The sequence below is a fragment of the Gouania willdenowi genome, chromosome 4 (assembly GCF_900634775.1).
Source record: "Gouania willdenowi chromosome 4, fGouWil2.1, whole genome shotgun sequence".
Classification (NCBI taxonomy): Eukaryota; Metazoa; Chordata; class Actinopteri; order Blenniiformes; family Gobiesocidae; genus Gouania; species Gouania willdenowi.
The window spans coordinates 38,301,420-38,320,839 of record NC_041047.1 but is presented as its reverse complement, the minus strand read 5'-3'; the positions used below and the strand labels follow the sequence as shown (position 1 = coordinate 38,320,839).

Below are 19,420 nucleotides of genomic sequence, written 5' to 3'. Positions count from 1 at the left end.
TCCTCAGCCAACTGAGGAAGAGGGATCAACCGAACGACCGGACGGGTGTAAATCTTCGATTTCACCTTAACAGAAGCTGTATGTACCCGACCATCTGGAGCAGGAAAAGTCTCAGGAAAAGACTGGCTCCGGGACAACTTGCTCTTTCAAGATGACTCTTAGAGAAGCCTTCACTGATCTGATCTCCCTCTTCCACATCCCTCCGAAGTGGGGAACCCTCGGGCTCGGCCCAGCCTGCGACCCAACCCTCGGGCTGACCCATACCTGAAATAAACAAAAAAAAAAAATGTTTAACGAACAGTGATATTTAAACATATTTATTTCATTACATTGTAAATATGAAGTTTTTAAAGCTCTTTTTTAACTGAAACATGTACCTTCCTTTAGACGTACATTTAAACTGTTGTTATGGCAGATTTTTATATTCATCATCATATCGTCAAATATATGTTCATGTGTACAATTTGTCATGTTTTAATACATGATGACTCCATTACTCTTTACACTTTTGAACAGCTGAATCATGATTAAACAGTACAGATCGTATTGTTCAGCCAAGGCCAGAGTCTCTGCTCGCATGCAGCACACACTATCAAAGACAGATAAGAGTGGCGCCCGATCTTCCTCACTTTTATACACGTCTTCATCATCCTCAAATCTTTCCACTATTGGGCATCTGACTCTCCCCTCCTCCTTACCCCAGAGTGGAACTTTGCTGTTATCTATATAAAAAGCTTAAGCTTTGAAACTGTTAGTCAGAGCGTTGGAACGGGTCTTGAACGGGTTTTGCATTTTTGCTTTGCCACCAGCCTTTGTTTTTCATTCTTTCAGGATGGAAGCTTCTTCTTTACTCCTTTTTATTTTATCTTATAATAAATCTTTTTTATAAAACCATCAATGCTCCGACTGGACTCCATCATTCAACCAGAGCAATAAATCATGTCTCCAAATGAGGTCAACCGCAAATTCAGCCGTAACACTGTTATATGGTCTCACATACAGAAACACCAAATGTTTTTGTTGTTGTTTGTAGAATGTTTTCATTTAACTCCTGATAGCTGTATTTTGCCAATAAAAACTGGCGACATGGGCTAAAAGAAGTATCCGATGATGGGGAAGGCATTGATGAGGAGTTGTATGCCGTTCGACTGAACCAGGTCAAAGAAGTGAAGGCTCTGCGGCTGCTGAATGCAGAGAAAAGATAAGCGCACCACCACCTACTTGGAAAGCAGAGTCCCAGACTTACGTGGGTCAATGATATGATCATCGACGGACTCCAAATAATACCCTGGCCATACGCTCGAGCGCTGACCAATGATGACGGGGGAGAGCCTGGTGAGATGGATGGTGATTCGAGCGACTTCCTACAGTCCAAGGGAATCTGTAATCACACGGAGGCACCCCACCCTCTGCAAAGGAGGAACTACAACGACGTAATGGTGTGATTCACAAACAGAAATCAGAAAAGCGCACATCTGAAATGAGGAAGGAAGTTAAAGGGAACAGAGGTTTTCATTCTGCCACTCTCATTGACAATATTTTTACCAATGGCATTGATAAAAACACAATAAGCAGATTGTTAATCAATGTTAAAAACCACTATTTGCCAGTGTTGACAGTTTATGAGAGCATTACACACTAAAAAGCGAATTACTGCAGTATAATTGGGATATCATATGTCGAGAAAAAGTATATAATGAGTTTTAGGAACATTTTACTCATTATATGACAAAATTTGTCCAATTCAGACATACAACAGACAGCTAGACTAAAAAAAACAATTATCGATGAAAATGCAGGAGATATATAGCATTATTGAGGGTAATTTAACTCCAATTCGTAAAACTAGGCAAAGTTTTTGTTTCAGGTAGTGTGTTGACACTATGGAACAGGTTCACCATTAAGTTAAAGCAGAGTCCAAATATTAAACATTTCAAAAGAAAGCACAACAACAATTTTTAAAAGGTACAGGCATGAGGGAGGTGTTGGATAGCATTGAGTGTCAAGAGGACACTGTTTCATGTATATATATATATATATATATATATATATATATATATATATATATATATATATATATATACTATTGTTCAATTGTTTTGTATTTGGTATATTGTTGTATTATTATTATCTTATATTTTTTACTATTATTTTTCTTTATTTGTTTTTCAAGGGCTTAACGGGCAACCTGGGACAATATTTTGTGATATACATGCTATGCACTTATATACATACTGTATATATATTATATACTGTCTTAGTACAATGAAGATTGCCACTGTAATTCATTAGTTTAGATTAGAAGAAGGAGCAGTAGTTTATAAGTTACACTTCTGTACTTGATGTTTTATCAAATTTCAAATTTATGCTCTTTTTCCCCCATTTTAATTATTTTGTTTGCATATTTAAAAATAAACAATTCAATTCAATTTAATTCCCCTTATAAACTTTAGTTTATCCTTCCTTCAGGAGGGCTAATGATGGTCACAATAAAGCAAAAATAATAAATGGATTTGTTTATTTTTTGGAAGATTAAAACATTCATAGCTGTGCAAAAAGATTGCACTATGTAGTGATAAACTTTGACAACATATACAGATAAAACATAAATAAACATTTCATTTGTGCAGTGATGGATGTTTAGCACTGCTATTTATTTTTTTTTTTAAAGGAATTTATTTATTGATTATTTATTTTCTATTTTGATATGGACAGCACAATGACATTGGACAGTTTTTAATTGTTTTAACGTGTGCTAATTTGTAACACTTGTCCACAGGAGGACTTTGAAAAACAAATTAAATAAGGGAAAAAATAAGCTATTTAAATTTAAATAAGGAGACATTTTAAGAAAGTGATCAATGTAGGAAATAAAGTTTGTATCTGCAAATAAATGAAGTAAATATTCAAGCACAAACAATGCAAACAGTATCCATGGTAACTACATTTCACCCACCTCATTGGCTGCTTCAAAAACAAACCAAAACAAATAGTTCAGTATCAATTTTATCTAGAAAAATATGAAGTGAAACTCGACTTTAAATTATTTATTAACTAAAGTACAAATTTACATTAAATCTACCTGTCAGTACAGGACTTATTTTTTTTTAAATAATTACACCTCAGCAAAACAGTCGGAACAGCCCAAATAATCACTAAAAGTGTCACATCAGAGTAAAATTATTACATAAGTCAAAGTAACACATGACAAATCAGCATTTCTTGATTTTCGTTATGTTAAAACCATTTTCTGTCGGCCTATAATATAAAATATAAACGTCTCAGGCCCCGAACCTGATTTAGACAGACCTATAGATTATAAATCATAATATATGTTTAACTTTTCAGTGCTAAAATGATGAAATAAGGCCTATCAGGTGAGAATAATTCAAACGTGTCTTACCTTGAGCCATGCGCAGGGCCATGGTTCACTTTTCTGGTCTCGTCGTCTTATAAGTCCTTTTTCTGAAGTTCTGGTCCTGGTCTGAAGTTCTTCTTCTGGTCGTGTAGAGGTCTTCTGATGACTTTTCTCAGTGTTTTGTAGAGTTTTTCTCTCCTTTCTCAGCTCAAAGATGCTCACAGATGCTCACAGCTCTCCTCTCAACGTCTCTCGCTGCTCGCTAAGAACGTTGAAGTTCAGCAGGTGAATTTAAATGCCGCATCCAACTCGTTTCCATGGCTACGACGTCACGCAACTTGACGTAAAAACTTTAAAAAAAAAACTTTTCAAGATACACAGTCTATTTTTGTGTTTATTTGTGAGCAATACATAAATAATGGCTATCTTAACGTTTTATATGAACTATAAAAATAAAATAATTTACGTAAGGTGAAACGTTCAGTTTTACGACGCACGTGACCACTTTTCACGTTCTGTCTGTTGCGTAAAATTCATAGCAATGCCCCGGTTTCCCACAGACCCTGAACGCACCACTGAGATCACGTTCGGCCTGTGTTTTTCTATGGAGGACCAAACCTGCCATAATTAAAAAAATAAATGAATAAAAGACTAAAGGTAAAAAAATTTTTAAAAGTTTTATATGTATAAAATACATGATTAAATGAATACAAGTTAAAAAAAGTATCTAAATTATATTTGTTTTTTTGTTTTTTTAATTTCCACTTATATTTATCAATCTATTTCATTTAATTTTTTAACAATATTTTTTGCATGCATTTATTCAATGATGTATTTATATTCTAAATCATATTTTTACTTTTGTTTTTTCCCCCACTTATATTTATTTATTTGTATTTAATTAAAAAATTTCCTTTGTAATTGTTTTTAAACGTATTTATTTATTCATTTAATTTTAACTTCGGCAGGTTTGTTCCCCCGCATTTTTCAACATTGGGGTCGTGACCTTAGGTGTGCTCGCTTGGAGTTTAAATGGAGTTGCCTGAAATGTCTAGTAATTGATAAAATAAATAAATAAAATAAAACAATAAATAATAATAAAAAAATTACAAATTAAAATCTTATACAACTTTATTCTATACTTTCACTATGTCAAATAGGAATATGGTTATAATAATAATAATAAAAAGGTTATAATAATAATAATAAAATTCAATATAAAAATGTCTGAGATGGCACAACTTGTTACTAACTCTCACAAAAAGGGATTTGTACCATGAAAACAGCAATTTAATGTCTGCTTAGCTAAACAAAAGAAGCACTTACCGTTACATTTGATTAGTTCTTTAGTGTTTGTTAAATGTACCTCATGATGCTCAAATGTTACAATTAACAGACATGTGTTTTTGTTAATAATAAAGGTGTTGTTGTAGATTTGTTTTTGTTATATAAAACACTTATATTAATAAATGAAGCTGAGTTATTAAATGTTAAATATTGAGCCTTTTGCACAGCTCTTTGTTCATTCTGTGAATAATGGGGACTTGGTTGGTTTGATGAGGTTTAGTCGGTTTTGTCCCTTTTTTGTGTGAATGTGAGTGTGAATGGGTGAATGAGCTGATATGTAAAGTGCTTTGAGAATTTCATTGTAGGGATAAAGCTCTATATAAATCAAGTACATTTACCATTTGAATAATAAACACAAACACAGTTGTTGTACATGCTGACACCAGTGTAGACAAAATAAGTTATAGTTAACATTGGAGCATGTTAATAATAATTGTTGCTATGTTGTGTATATAATCTTTGTAACTATAAATATAGAACTATCTGACACCACTTTCAGGTGGTGCTTTTATTTTTTACATATATTACAAAGCTGTAACAATAACATTTATTTTATACAATACAATAATCATGTTATTGTATGGACTGTGGTCTAGGTCAATGAATAAACTGAGTTTTTCATAATTAATGAGTAAATTGATTGATAAACTTATTTATTTAAACTACTGTGGTTTCTCCCAATCTATGTTAAACTAAAACATTCCCTTTAATACAGTGTGACTATAGAAGGTGATTTTATGTCTGTCTAAAATAATACAGTGAGCAGGTTACACGTATTCTATCATTTTCTGTCTTTATTTGCATGTTTGGTGTTGAAGTAATCCAAAAGTAATCAGTTACATTACTTTAATATAGTGATACTTAGAGTAAGTTACTGATTCTATTTTTTAACAGGTAACTTGTAATTGTACCAAATTACTTTGTAAAAGTAACCCTCCCATCACTGTGTATAAGTCCCACCCCTAAAAAATTAATCTAATTAACTTGGGGCTTTGTAATTAATAATCTAAATTATTCACATTTTAAATATATTTGCCCTAAAAAGCAACACTTCTCAATCTAAATGGATTTTAGTGAATGAATGAATCAAATAATAAACACAGACAGAAATACAGTAAACTCAAAAAATTTTAATGTCACAATTGTGGAAAAATGTAACAAATCTAAGTAAAAGTGCCATTTTAATTACATTATGTACTTTTCACAGCAGTGTTGGCTTGAAATGGTGAAAAAAAACAAATCAACATAAAGTGGGTTTTTTTTTTTTTTTTAATTCAAGTAAAATTTGAAATACAAACAGTCATTTGGCCTAAATGTTTTTGGAACTCCAAGTACTAAATAACAGTACTAGATAAACATTGTAGTGCAAAAAATAACACCCATCAGCCTCACAACACCTTCAGGCCTATTTCTTCTCCTTCAGCTCAGACAAACTAACCAGTTCACATTATCAGAGCTCAAGGAAGATATTTTTTGTCACTATGTGACCTGAAAGTGAGAACAGCCTCACACATGGGACAGAAGTGGCAGGGCTAGTCAGAAAGTTGTGGGCCAGGACAGACTGCTGTGGGTGGGTCCCTGCTCGACTGTGTAGGAGGATGAGCTTGGACAAGGAGTAATAAGATTTATAATATTAATTGTGGGCGCACGGTTGCTTAGTGGTTAGCACGTCCGCCTCACAGCAAGAAGGTCCTGGATTCAAGCCCTGGGGTGGACACTTGGGTCCTTTCTGTGTGGAGTTTGCATGTACTCCCCGTGCTGCGTGGGTTTCCTCCGGGTACTCCGGCTTCCTCCCACAATCCAAAAACATGACTGTAAGGTTGATTGGAGTCTCTAAATTGCCCATAGGAGTGAATGAGAGTGAATGGTTGTCTGTCTGTGTTGCCCTGTGATGGACTGGCGCCCTGTCCAGGGTGTACCCCCGCCCAGCGCCCTATGAGAGCAGGAAATTGGCACCGGCAGACCCCCGCGACCCTGTTAAATGGGAATAAGCGGGTATGAAAATGGATGGATGGATATTAATTGTTATTAATATTACAGCAATTTGCCAAGAGGTGCCACCTGAAATTGAGTTCAAGTGATTCAGATCACTTAATTAGTTATTAATACCTTGTCATCCAGGGTTGTGAACTCGTGTCAAGACTTTCTACTCTCCATATAACAAACCTTATGATTGTAATATTTTCATAAACCACAGACAACTTCTCAAAGTATAAACATTTATTAATCATAACAAGTTAAAACCTACTAACACAATAAAGCTAAAAGAGTACTACGCTCACTAAACTAAGGGTAAATGTATTCACACTTTAAAGGTAAAAGCTTAGTAGAGAAAGAAAGGAGGGAGGAGAGAAAAGTTGCATGATTTGTGTGTGTGTGTGTGCGTGTGCGCGTGCGTGCGTGCGTGTGAGCTATGATAAGATCAGTATAGAATAATGTGGCTGCAATTATGTTTGGCCAGATTAGAATTTGAGATCCAGAGGACCTCGGTTCTGATGGGTCCGTGGTCGGTGATCCTTCTCTGGTGGCAGAGTGGTGGTCTGGTGAGAGGAGTCTGAAGCAGCAAAGCGTGGCTCTGGACCGCTGGAGTGTGTCCGAAAGGGTCCTTTCCTGGACCTGGTTCTGGCCTGTGTTAGGCTGGTCGGTTCTGTTCCTTGTTTAGCACGTTTCACAGCTCGTTCAGTCAGCAGGTTTCCACTGGTTCTGACCTGTGTTAGGTCTGTCTGGCCTTTGTTCAGCGTGTGCAGGCTTTGTTCTTGTAGTTCAGTGTTCAGCTCCTTCAGGCGTGGTTCTTGGTTGTTGGTTCAGCTCCTTCAGGCGTGGTTCTTGGTTGTTGGTTCAGCTCCTTCAGGCGTGGTTCTTGGTTGTTGGTTCAGCTCTTTCAGGCGTGGTTCTTGGTTGTTGGTTCAGCTCCTTCAGGCGTGGTTCTTGGTTGTTGGTTCAGCTCCTTCAGGCGTGGTTCTTGGTTGTTGGTTCAGCTCCTTCAGGCGTGGTTCTTGGTTGTTGGTTCAGCTCCTTCAGGCTAGGTTCTTGTGTTGGTTCAGCTCTTTCAGGCGTGGTTTTTGGTTGTTGGTTCAGCTCCTTCAGGCGTGGTTCTTGGTTGTTGGTTCAGCTCCTTCAGGCTAGGTTCTTGGTTGTTGGTTCAGCTCTTTCAGGAGTGGTTCTTGTGTTGGTTCAGCTCCTTCAGGCTAGGTTCTTGGTTCTTGGTTCAGCATCTTCAGTTGGAACAGGAGGTTTTATCTCTGGGACGCGCAAGCTTGTTTAAAAGGTCTAATGAAAGAAAACACTTTGTTACAAAGAAAATAAAAGATTAAAGAAGACGTACATAACACTGCAGTGGGTATCTTAGCGGCCAGCACCAAAATCCAATGATTTGAATTTTGCGCTTCGGTTTTATCGCGGTCTAAGCGATTCTATTGGTCGACGTGTTTTCGGGAGCCAATTAGATTGCTTGGGATGTTCTGTGGGTTGTGGCAATCATGTAAGTGTGATAAGGAATGAATGCATGAGAAATCCTTTGGAACAAGAAATATGAATATAACTCAGAAACCAGTTAGATTATAACTTTCCAAACTAGACAAAAGCAGAGATCATATTTTCCTGTTTATTGTGGCACCAAACATGATATACTTTATGCAACGTTAATGAGAGATATTCCTTAGGAACACTTTTACTGTAAAACAATTATATGATCTTATTCTAAGGTTGTCCTTGACTTCCTGTGAATAAAACAGTTATTGACAGTGTAGAAAAATACATTTCAAACTTTTATCAGAAATTTGTGTCCGTTTTTGGAATGTTTCATTGTTAATTCTTGGAGAACAGTATAGCACAAAGCAAAGATTCTGCCATGTGCTCACAGCAGGGAGAAGGACAAACAGTCGTAAATTCCTGTTCTTAGCTCTTTGTCTCTGTATGTGAGGGGAAAAAGTGGGAAACTCTTCCTGACCAAATGGTCAAGAAGTGTGCTGTGGTATCTGTCAGACATGACCTCACACTTCTATTCTATTCTATTTTTTTTTTTGTTGTTGTTGTTGCAATGCCTTCCTCTAATGATATTAATCATTTGTAATTTGACCGTGTTACTAATATGTTTAAATTGATTTTCATTTACTTGTGTGTTATTTTATAATTGGATGTGAAACTCTTTTGTCAAAATTAAATAAAATGTCAAAAAAGTAGAGAGAAATCTGAGGTATTTATTTAATTTCAATAATTTAACATGCATAGCTGTCATCAAAAAATTGCACTACATGTAGTTTTACCTTCAACAGCATGTGCAAACAAGGTGGGAGGAAAAAGACAATATTGGGATATACTGTATATATGGGAGCCCTGATACACCATATTTGTTATTGTGCAATATTTTTTTTACAATATATATAATATAATAATTTTTTTTTTTCCTTAAATGTACCCCTTTTTTTGTTCTGTGCTTTTCAAGAAGTTGGAAGTTGAGTTCATTATCCTTATTGAGTTTGTAATCTTGCAAATATTTTTGTAAAAGTTACAAACAATAAATAAAAAACAACACCCAGTGTTTGTTTTGTTTTTTTTGCTTATGCATTTCATGTGTTTCAGCGTACGCCACCTGAAGTGATCTTACCTACGCACAGTTTCATAAATGTTGGGAGAGTATGGAGGCTATATTAAATAATTGTTTATGTTTCTTTAATGGTGTTTTACGACGTTGATTTTGGTAGATGGCTAAAAGCTTGTTCATGTGGATCTGAATTTTATGTTTTGATGAGCGCATTGAGATGACTTTGTTGTAAATTATGCTATATAAATAAAGTTGAATTGAATTGAATTGAATTAACACTTGTCAGCAGAAACATATGAAATTGTCATTGGTGTTGACATTGGTGGTCACGATTTGGAACGCCCTGTTTACCCTACCCTAGTGCTCACGGCACATCACTGAGAGCCTGTGTTTGTTAATGTGCACGCAGCAGCCTCCGTTTGGGTACTGTAAGTGACACTGTGTTGTTGCTGCTGCTGCTAGAATGGTGTGTGCACATAGAACAGACCTGGGCATTTTACGGCCAGTAGGCCACATGTGTCTGACTGACCGGCCCGCGTAAGTTTCATAAGAAATGACAAAATAAACAAATTTTTTTATTTTACCTCATGAGTGTGCATTGCTTTTATTTTGTAGCTTTTGTTTTTTTACGTCGCGCAATGGTACGTAAGCAGTAGTGGAACAAATCAGCGCTTCAGCACCACGGACACTTTATTTATTTCAACTCAGAGCCTGTATAAGTAGCTATAAAGTTTAGTAAAACTGGCACAGTGGCCCAAATGTTCACAAACACAATTTCAATATGAAGTACTAGAAGCCCACTGCATATCAGTCCATTTACAGCTTTTTATGGTCACTTTTTACTGGATCCAGACTGAGATACCGCTCCATCCACTCCTCGTGCACCATTGCCTCAGCAGTCCTCCGGTTGTTTTGCACCGAGCCTGCACACGCATGCACCTAACTTAGTATGACGCATTTCACCTCCAAAATGTCGACTAAAAAGAGAAAGGTAGATGCTGAATGCAGGGTTTTCAACAAGATATGGACTGCCAAGTATTTATTTACCAAAGTCAGACGAAAAGTGGTGTGTTTGGTTTGCGGGGACCAGAGTGCTGTGTTCAAGGATTACAATTTGAGTCGACATTACAAGACGAAACATTCAGAGAAATATAAAAACTTAAATGATGGTGAAATGGTGCGGATATCGAAAAATTTGGTAGCGACATTCCAAAAGCAACAAGAGGAGCACGAAACTGAACATGGTGACATCAGCTATCACACAACTATCCGATGGCTCAGCCTGGGCAAAGTGCTAAAAAGAGTCTGGGATCTGAAAGCAGAGATCCGAGCGTTTTGTGAGAAGAAAGGCAAAGACATCTCAGATGAGAAATGGCTGACAAATTTTGCATTTGCTGTTGACGTGACTGCACTGATGACTGCACTGAACACCAAACTGCAAGGCAAGGGCCTTTTTGTCCATGAAATGCACAACCTGGTGAAGGCTTTCATGGCCAAGTTACAGTTTCTTTCAAGGCAACTGGAGAGCAACAATCTCACTCACATGCAAACCCTGAAGGAAGTCACCATCAGATGATCACCTCCGCAGGTACTCATCTATGTTAGGAGCACCGCACGGTGAGTTTTTCGAGGCGATTTGAAGATCTCAGAACAATGGAGAGTGAGATGCACTTGATTTCCTCACCATTTACCTGCAATGTGGATGATGCACCAAGTGATGTCCAGCTGGAACTCATTGACCTGCAGTCTGATGCAGAGCACTTCAAGTCACAACCACTGCTGGATTTCTACTCTGCTCTTAAGCAAGAGAGGTTTCCAAACATGAGGAGACATGCTCAGAAGATTTGTGTGCTCTTTGGCTCTAGCTACATAAGTGAGCAAACATTCTCAGTGATGAAGTTTAACAAGTCCAGGTACAGATCCTCTCTCACTGATGATCATCTGTCAGCTGTGCTTTGCATCTCCACCTCAGACATTCAAGCTGACTTTGATGCACTTGTTAAAGACCAACAGAGACTAGATTTCTCTCACTTAATAAGAAAAAAGAACAGGAAAAAAACACACAATGAGTGTGAATGTGATTAACCAACAAATGTAGGCACCTAATTGTTCCAATATGTCATACAATGTCATACTGAATGTGGCTGAAAATGGTCACTAATATAGTGACTCAAAAACTGTACAAATGTTCACATTTTGTTAACCATTGTTTTGGGAAGTTTTAGTGAATAAATGTCATTTTTTTCTCTCTTTTATTGCTCAATTGTAACATATATTCTTACCAGTCTTTCCAGCTTATCAAAACAATGTTATTTACTGCTTTATATAAAGAAACACAATTAATGTTATGCAGATTTCAGTTCAGTTTTGGTCCGGCCCTCCATAATATTTTCTTATTCTCACGTGGCCCCATGTAAAAAACTATTGTCCACCCCTGACATAGAGAGAAAGAAGCGCTGCAGTAATATGCTATTAACAGAGCATGTTATATTACTGTGATGTTGCTGTTGGACTAAAGTTAGCTTGTTAGCTCCTCTGAGGGAGGGACTTTGGAAGTTTGGAGGCAGGGCAAGAGAGCAGAGGGGAGGGATTGGGAGAGAGGGATCTCAGAGGCGTGCACGGCACTTTTAAGGAGATGGAGATGTTCTTTAGGTGGTGGAAGGCTGTTTTTGTTTTTGATTTAATCTAACTGCTGAATGTCAAATCTGAGTCAATCAGAACAATCATGGTTCTAGCGTTTTTCCACCTATTCTTTGATCACCACCAGTTTAAGTCAATTATTATATAAAATGAGATGTAGCGGCTCTTAAACTATAACACGGAAGAAGAACCTGGAACAAGAACAAATGAATACATATTTACATGTTTATTTGTTTCAAAAAATCATTGTGAAAATCCAAAAAAATGATCTAAAACAAACTATTGAATATATGTATTTACAAGAACAAGCATTTAGCGTTTGAAAAAGAAAGTCTTGATTCTTTTGAAATGTTTTTGAATCCTCTTCTTCAAAGAACCAAAACAGCCGGTAACTCCATCTGAAGACTGATCCAGAACGTCATCATTTAAATGAGGAGTGGGAGCAGACACCAAGTCCAAGTCAGTCAGAGGAGGGAGACTATCAGCTTCTGCAGTGGCCAAATTCAGTGTGTCACTATCTGATGACTTGGATGCAGAGGCATCATCTAGAACACACTTTTCATCTGATGCATGGCAGGAGGTCTCATTAGCCTGTAACGAGGGTTAATGGTGTCTGCTGGTCTCCTGCTGGTTGAGGTGGGATGTGCTGAAGAAAGGGTGGAACTGAGCCTGACAGGGAGAGATCCTTTCATTTCCATCCAAGCAGAGAAGCTGCTTCAGCAGGTCCACAAAGGCTTCTCTGTCCTCAACCTCACCACTTTCTTCTCCTGGATGAACCTGCATTTCAATACAAAAGACTGGTCATTACATAAGCTCACACATCAGGCATATCGGTAAGTAGTTTATGGTCAAGATATCTCAATAACTTCTTGACAGTCAAGATTTAATCAGGAAAGTGACATTTATTGACATTTATGAAAAACTTACATTGACCAGATCATCCAAAGAAGAGAACTCAACGAAATGGTGTTCCTCCTTAGTTGAGATGCTGTTACCAGCTTCATATTCTTCTGGTGTCTGGGGAAACAAGATGAATGTTATGAAGTTCATTGTAAAGTTAAACTTTGGTGAACTTGAGTTTGCCAGAAAAAAAAAAAACTTCAGTTTTACCATCAGTCGCCATTTTGAGCCCTCCTCAGCCTCACAAAAGAAGCAACTGGTGTAAGCCCCGGCCTGAAGCTGGTCGTCCTTCGGTAAACCAAGAAGTTCTGAAACACGCTTCATCATTTGGTATTCACAGAACACAGAGAAGAGGTTTTCTCCAATGTAGAGGAATACAAGCACACAACCAAGGGCCCACACATCAATGGCCTCACTGAAAGGAAGGCCAATGGAGACTTCAGGAGCCCTGAGAAGCAAGGATGCGAGATAAGAGTGAGAATCTATGACCAACATATCATTACAATGCATTACAGGTTTGTCCTAACCACAGCTAAGCCATGTGAGGAGAAATCCTCCTACCTGTATCCTAGAGGCTGAATTTCAAGGCAAGGCTCCATGTTGGAAGTTTTAACAGCCACACCAAAGTCGATTAATTTCACCTTCAGTTCCTGGATATTCCTATTGACCACCATGACATTGTCAGGTTTTATGTCTGTGTGGATGATTCCAAGGCCTTTTAGGGCATCTAAAGCCACCAATAGCTGCAGAAACGAGATCAGAAGACACAGGTTTAGAATAAACGTTGTACATTTGCTGTATGAGCTCAGGTTTTAAAACAGGATTTCTTTCATTCTACGTTTAGGTGTTACAGTAAGTCTAAAATTCTGCGTGCCAACCATACCTGCTCAGCAATTGTATGGATATAATTCACACTCAGGGGTTCCCACTCTCGGTTTTCCATCAGAGTGTGAAGGTCAATCTCAAGAAGTTCAAATGCCAGGCAATTGCAGTCCATGTACACAAAATGCTCGTAAAACGTAAGCAAATTTGTGCGGTCAGTATCAAGGACACTAATTACCTTTAGCATTGAAATCTGTGAAGAAGAAGAAAAAGAAAAAGACGGGACTATTAGATGTTAAATACTTTGGCTGATTCCAACAGGTCTTAGAAAATCTGCATTTTGTGAATTTGCGAATATCACAAAAGTGCAAAAGGGAACAAAGTTTGGTTTCATTGTTGATATTAATAAATATATAAATTAATAGGTACAAAAGCTACATGAACAAGTGTAAATGGACAATGGCTATCAGCTTTACATTTACACGTTTATTGATATGATATCTACATGGAATATTGTGTTACAAATATACAGATTTTTTAAAAATAGATCTGTTCAGTTCAATGCAATTTTGGGAATATAGTACAAAAGTTATGAAAAGTACATTACCATGTTGAAGTAATTACACATTGATAACAAAAATATTGTTCATAGAATTTAGAAATAGCAAAACCTGAGCCATCAAATGTTAGAAGGTGCAAACAGGTACCTCATTCTCAAAATCGTCTTCAAAGCCGTCCTTGATGATTTTCACAGCCACCGTCTCGTTGTTCTTAAGGTTCTGGCACTTCATCACCTGCCCAAAGTTGCCATAACAATACACTCCAGGATGGAGTAATCTGCAGTGCTGCTGCAGAGAACCGGAAGTTCAGCTGCTGTGAGTGTGGAAAGAAAGAACAGAGGGTCAGTATTGAGTAGTTCAGTCTGTGTATGTGTCTGTAGTGAACAAAGGTGACCACATAATTGTATTGTGAGGAAGGGCCTTAATGACACTTATACAACAATTAGTAATTTGACTGGACAAGAGACATTCAATGAGTGCTGATATAGACATTAATCAACTGTCAGTTAGAAAATGTTTCACAAAATGTGCTTTCAATACTGTTGTATAGAAGCAATATATAAAGGTAGATATGTTGCAAAATGTGAGAGCTTGTAGAATGTGATTTGAGCTTGTGGATAAAAAATTCTCACATGTGAAATAAATTTACACAAATGATGGAAAAACATTTAGAGACTGATATTTACACATAAAATGACAGCTTCAAACTTGTAATCCAACATTTATTCACATGTTTTTTAATTACGGTAAACAATCATTTGTGCAAGTAATTAAAAAAACATGTGAATAAATGTTGTATAACAAGTTTGCAGCTATAATTTTATGTGTAAACATCAGTCTATACATTTTTTCTTGTCATTTGTGACATTAAAATTTTTTCACGTGTAGATTTTTTATACACAAGCCACTTTCAAGTCTAAAGTCCCTATCTACAGTATAAAAACCCTGTTTCTCATTGAGTCTTTTTTACCTGCTGCAGCTGAAGCATCAGAACACAGAAAAGTGGGCATTTTACACTCAACTTCTTTAAAAGTCACAAAAACTGTCTTGACATTAAATAATAACAATCAACTAGAAAAAAATCTAAACATAAATATAAACAGTAGTTAGACTAACATGTGCAAAACTTAATAAAATAATATAACAAGATAACAGTAACAAGACAATAATAATAATAATAATAATAATAATAATAATAATAATAATAATAATAATAATAATAATAATAATAATAATAATAATAATAATAACGAGAACTGCAAGCAGTTATGAAAGGGGGCCAGGCCTTCCCTCGCGACCCGGACCCCAGGTTTTGCGGAGCCCCTGAAAGTACGTCACGAATGATGACAGGCTCGTGGCGAGCGTCAGGACACAGGCCAACGTGCCATTTGCTGTGAACAGGTGGATATGAAGTTTTGGAAGATGTGATTTAAAGTGTGAAAGTTACAGGCCAAAATGCATTTGCACCTATTATAGCGCCACCTCGTGGTACACTTTGTGTTATGGGTGATCTGTGTGCTCTTCTATAGTTACCCTGTAAATTTCACAGCCCTCAACATAATACTTCAGCTGAAATAAAGGTTTGTTTATTTATATGTTATGTAGTAATAAGCAGTGTTTAAAATAACGGCGTTTAAAATAACGGCGTTAGGTAACAGCGTTTGTTTTTCAGAAACGGGCTAATCTAACTAATTACTTTTTATGCCGTTACAACGCTGTTATCGTTACTGAACGTTAAATGCGGTGCGTTACATGTATTGATTAAATGAACTGTGAGCCGAAAGCATCCCTGGCTTCTTACTCAATGTAGTGAGCAGGTGGGTTAAAAACAAGGTGAGCGATTATGATTGGCTAAGGCGACGTGCCAGCACTTGCGACACACACACACACACAAACACACACACACACACACACTGCAGATTGGATGACGCAGCAGAGATGGCGAGCGTGGAGCAGTCTGATGAAAAGTTGTCATTTTTAAGGTGACGATACAAACACTACTTTAAATTAATTGTGGTCAAAGGCAAGAACGTGCATGTGAAGTGTTCTTTATATCCAGGAGTGAAGACTTTGTCAACATCCGCTGTAAGCAACTCAAAATTAATGAAGCACCTCACGACACGTGCATCTAAAAAATCTGAATTATTTGACGTATAGCAACTTTTTTTTTTTTTTTTAACAGTAATGCAAATAGTTACTTTCCTTGGTAATGAGTTACTTTTATTACAGAGTAATTCAGTTACTAACGCAGTTACTTTTTGGAACAAGTAGTGAGTAACTATAACTAATTACTTTTTTAAAGTAACGTTCCCAGCACTGGTAATAAGCGATGCCCACTTTGACCAACTGCGATTAACTTCGAGATACGGCCCCAGGAGCGTCCCAAGGTCATACCCACCTAATTTGTTAAAAATTGGTCTTGCCATTTAAGAGATATAAATTTCCCATATTTGCAGCGCCCCCTAGTGGCATAACTTATTAAAATTTTGCTTGTACCCTTGCAGTCACATGACAACCAAGGATCTCAGATTTGGTGTTGTTAGCATTTATTTTGATCGAGATATGCAACAGTTTTTATAGCTTTGCATATTTTTATAGCTAGCTAGAAAATTTTACTCAGTAATTATTCGCGCATATTTTGAGCCAACAAAATGATTTTATCAACTTTAAATCAGGTCCAACTGAAGACTCTACGTGCCAAGTTTCATGGGGATTAAACAAAACCACAAGGAGGAATTTGAAAAAGTAGGTTTTTGATATGTCGTGACTTACAAAGAGCAATGTGCTGTGGGAGTGGGCGTGGCCTATGTCAGAAGATGTGACTCTATGTAGGGAACATGTGGATATGAATTTTTTTAAAGATGTGAATTAAATTGTGAAAGTTAAAGGCCAAAATGTTTTTGCAATTATAGGGCCACCTCGTGACGCTATAATTGGTATGGGTGGTCTGTGTAGTCGTCTATATCAACCCTGTAAAATTCACTGCCCTCAACATAATAATTCAGCAGAAATAAATGTTTGTTTATTTATGTGTTATTATGTCATTAGCCACGCCCACTTTGACCAATCGTGAATAACTTTGAGATATCGCCTCAGGAAGGACCCAAGATCATCCCCTCCAAATTTGGTAACAATTGGTCGTGCCAATTAAGAGATATAAATATTCGTTATTTGTAGCGCCCCCTAGTGGTCTACATCATTCAAATTTGGCGCATACCCTCACAGTCACATGCCAACTAAGGAACTCAGATTTGGTGTTGTTAGCATTTATTTTGACTGAGATATGCGCCAGTTTGCATTTTTATAGCCAGCTAGAAAACTTTACCCGAACAAACTCATAGAGTTAACTGGAGATTACGTCCAACTGAAGACTCTACGTGCCAAGTTTCACGCTGATTGGACAAAACCCCAAGGAGGAGTTCGAAACAGTAGGTTTTTCAGTTTTTGCGATTTTGCTCCGAGAAAAGTTTAGGCGGAAATGGGCGTGGCCTAGCCCAGGTGATTCAGTGCTATTCAAGGAATCTGTGGATATGAAGGTTTTAAATTTGCAACAAACGGTGTGGGAATTATTGGCCAAAACGCTTTGGCCTTTGTTAGAGCGCCACCTGCTGGCGGATATATGTGAATTTTTGTGTCCAAGGTCCCCTGGGGGTTTTGGACCCAACCACCAAAGGGCACCGCCCTACCTAGCACGGTTTAGCCTGCAGCACTACTTTTACCCAAGGAAACATAATAAATATTATAATAATAATAAAAATCCTTACGATTACAATAGGGTTCCTAGCACCGCCGGTCCTAGGCCCCACGGGCTTGGCCCCCTAATAAGTTACCCAAAAAGTGGTGGGATCATCAGCTCTAACTTACAGTATCCTTCGCTTCCATTTTCTTTATGTAAGTGAGAAAAGGTTGCCAGCTAGTGTAAAATTTCTGGCCACTGCCCCTTGTGGTGTATCGTATTTACTCATATTTCAAGAAATGAACAATATCAATCAATCAATTGTTATTTGTATAGCGCCAAATCATAACCAATGGTATCTCAAGGCACTTTACAGTAGAGCAGTCTTAAGGACGGACTCTTCATTTTATGGATACACACATATGCATATATACATATATACACATACATATGTATCCCACACCCAACATGAATTCATCATGGTGGCAAGGAAAACCTTCTGTTAAGCAGCAGGAATCTTGTGTGGATCCCATTCCTATGATGAACAGCCATCATTTAATATCATTTAGCCATGATTGAAACTCGGAGGATGTTTGTCCTTCCATTTAAACATTATCAGTCGGCGTGCCAAAAGAGAACCAAAAGCAACCATAGTTTTGGCCCGACGACTGAGATGCAAGTCAGGTGGTATGACCCCAAATATTGCCGCTATGGGTGTGGGTTTTAATGACGTTTTTATGACATCTGTAAATGTTGAAAATATCAGTTTCCAAAACCCATCCAGTTTTGGGCAGGACCAAAACATGTGTGTAAGAGTGCCTGGTGCTTGCCGACAACGGTCACACAAGGGATCAATATCAGGAAACATTTTAGACGTTTAGACATTTGTTTAAGATGGCGTGTCTTAAACAAATGGAAGAAGAGTGTATATTTCCCACAGCTCCCACAGTCCTAACCCCAATTCTTCCTCCAAACAGTTTCTCAACCTGATCAAAGGTTTCAAGTCGTGAGTGTTAATTAAAGAATAAACAAGTCCAATCGAGCCTTTAGAAGATGGGTTCAGTTTCAAAATCGAGTCTAGGAGAGAGCAGGTCGGTGTGGATGGAAAAGAGGACATAAATGTTGATACAAAATTACGAATCTGAAGATATCTGAAGAAATGTGACCTTGGAATATTGAATTTTGATGTCAATTGATCAAAAGATGCAAAAGTGTCGTTAATAAACATATTTCCAATTGTTGTGGCTCCTCCTTTAACCCAGACATTGAACGCTTTGTCCATGATTTATGGTTTGAAGAGATGGTTTTTTGTTATAGGGGCGTGGATTGAAATATCTTTTAATGAAAAAACTCTTAGAAATTGCGTCCATATCTTAAAAGAGTGTTTAATTATTGGATTTGAAGAATATTCAAATATACGTTTAAGTAAAGGAAGATCTGTATTAAGCAATGCATCTAAAGAGGTAGAATGACAGGACAAATGTTCCAATTGAAGCCATTTAGGGGTTGAATCAGAGTTTTGGGATCATTTCCAGTAGAGTATATTTCATATGTTGGCAGCCCAGTAGTAATAT

At 37.3% G+C, this 19,420-nt stretch overlaps 2 protein-coding genes across 2 annotated transcripts in view; both read right to left on the bottom strand.

Moving 5' to 3' along the window:
• Positions 1–12,209: 12,209 nt before the first annotated feature.
• Positions 12,210–14,853, bottom strand: LOC114462489 (homeodomain-interacting protein kinase 3-like). Its single transcript, XM_028445370.1, has 6 exons — positions 14,318–14,853; positions 13,672–13,863; positions 13,350–13,531; positions 12,999–13,236; positions 12,816–12,905; positions 12,210–12,665 (listed from the first exon to the last, which is right to left on the bottom strand). Exons 1-6 carry the CDS (start codon positions 14,399–14,401, stop codon positions 12,492–12,494), a joined length of 960 nt encoding a protein of 319 aa, XP_028301171.1. The 5' UTR covers positions 14,402–14,853; the 3' UTR covers positions 12,210–12,491.
• The window catches only part of LOC114462488 (DNA repair and recombination protein RAD54-like), a 34,794-nt gene continuing 29,740 nt past the window's right edge, over positions 14,367–19,420 (bottom strand). Inside the window, exon 19 of the mRNA XM_028445369.1 lies at positions 14,367–14,483. The gene's annotated coding sequence lies outside the window, so the exon portion shown is untranslated. The remainder of the gene's footprint in view (positions 14,484–19,420) is intronic.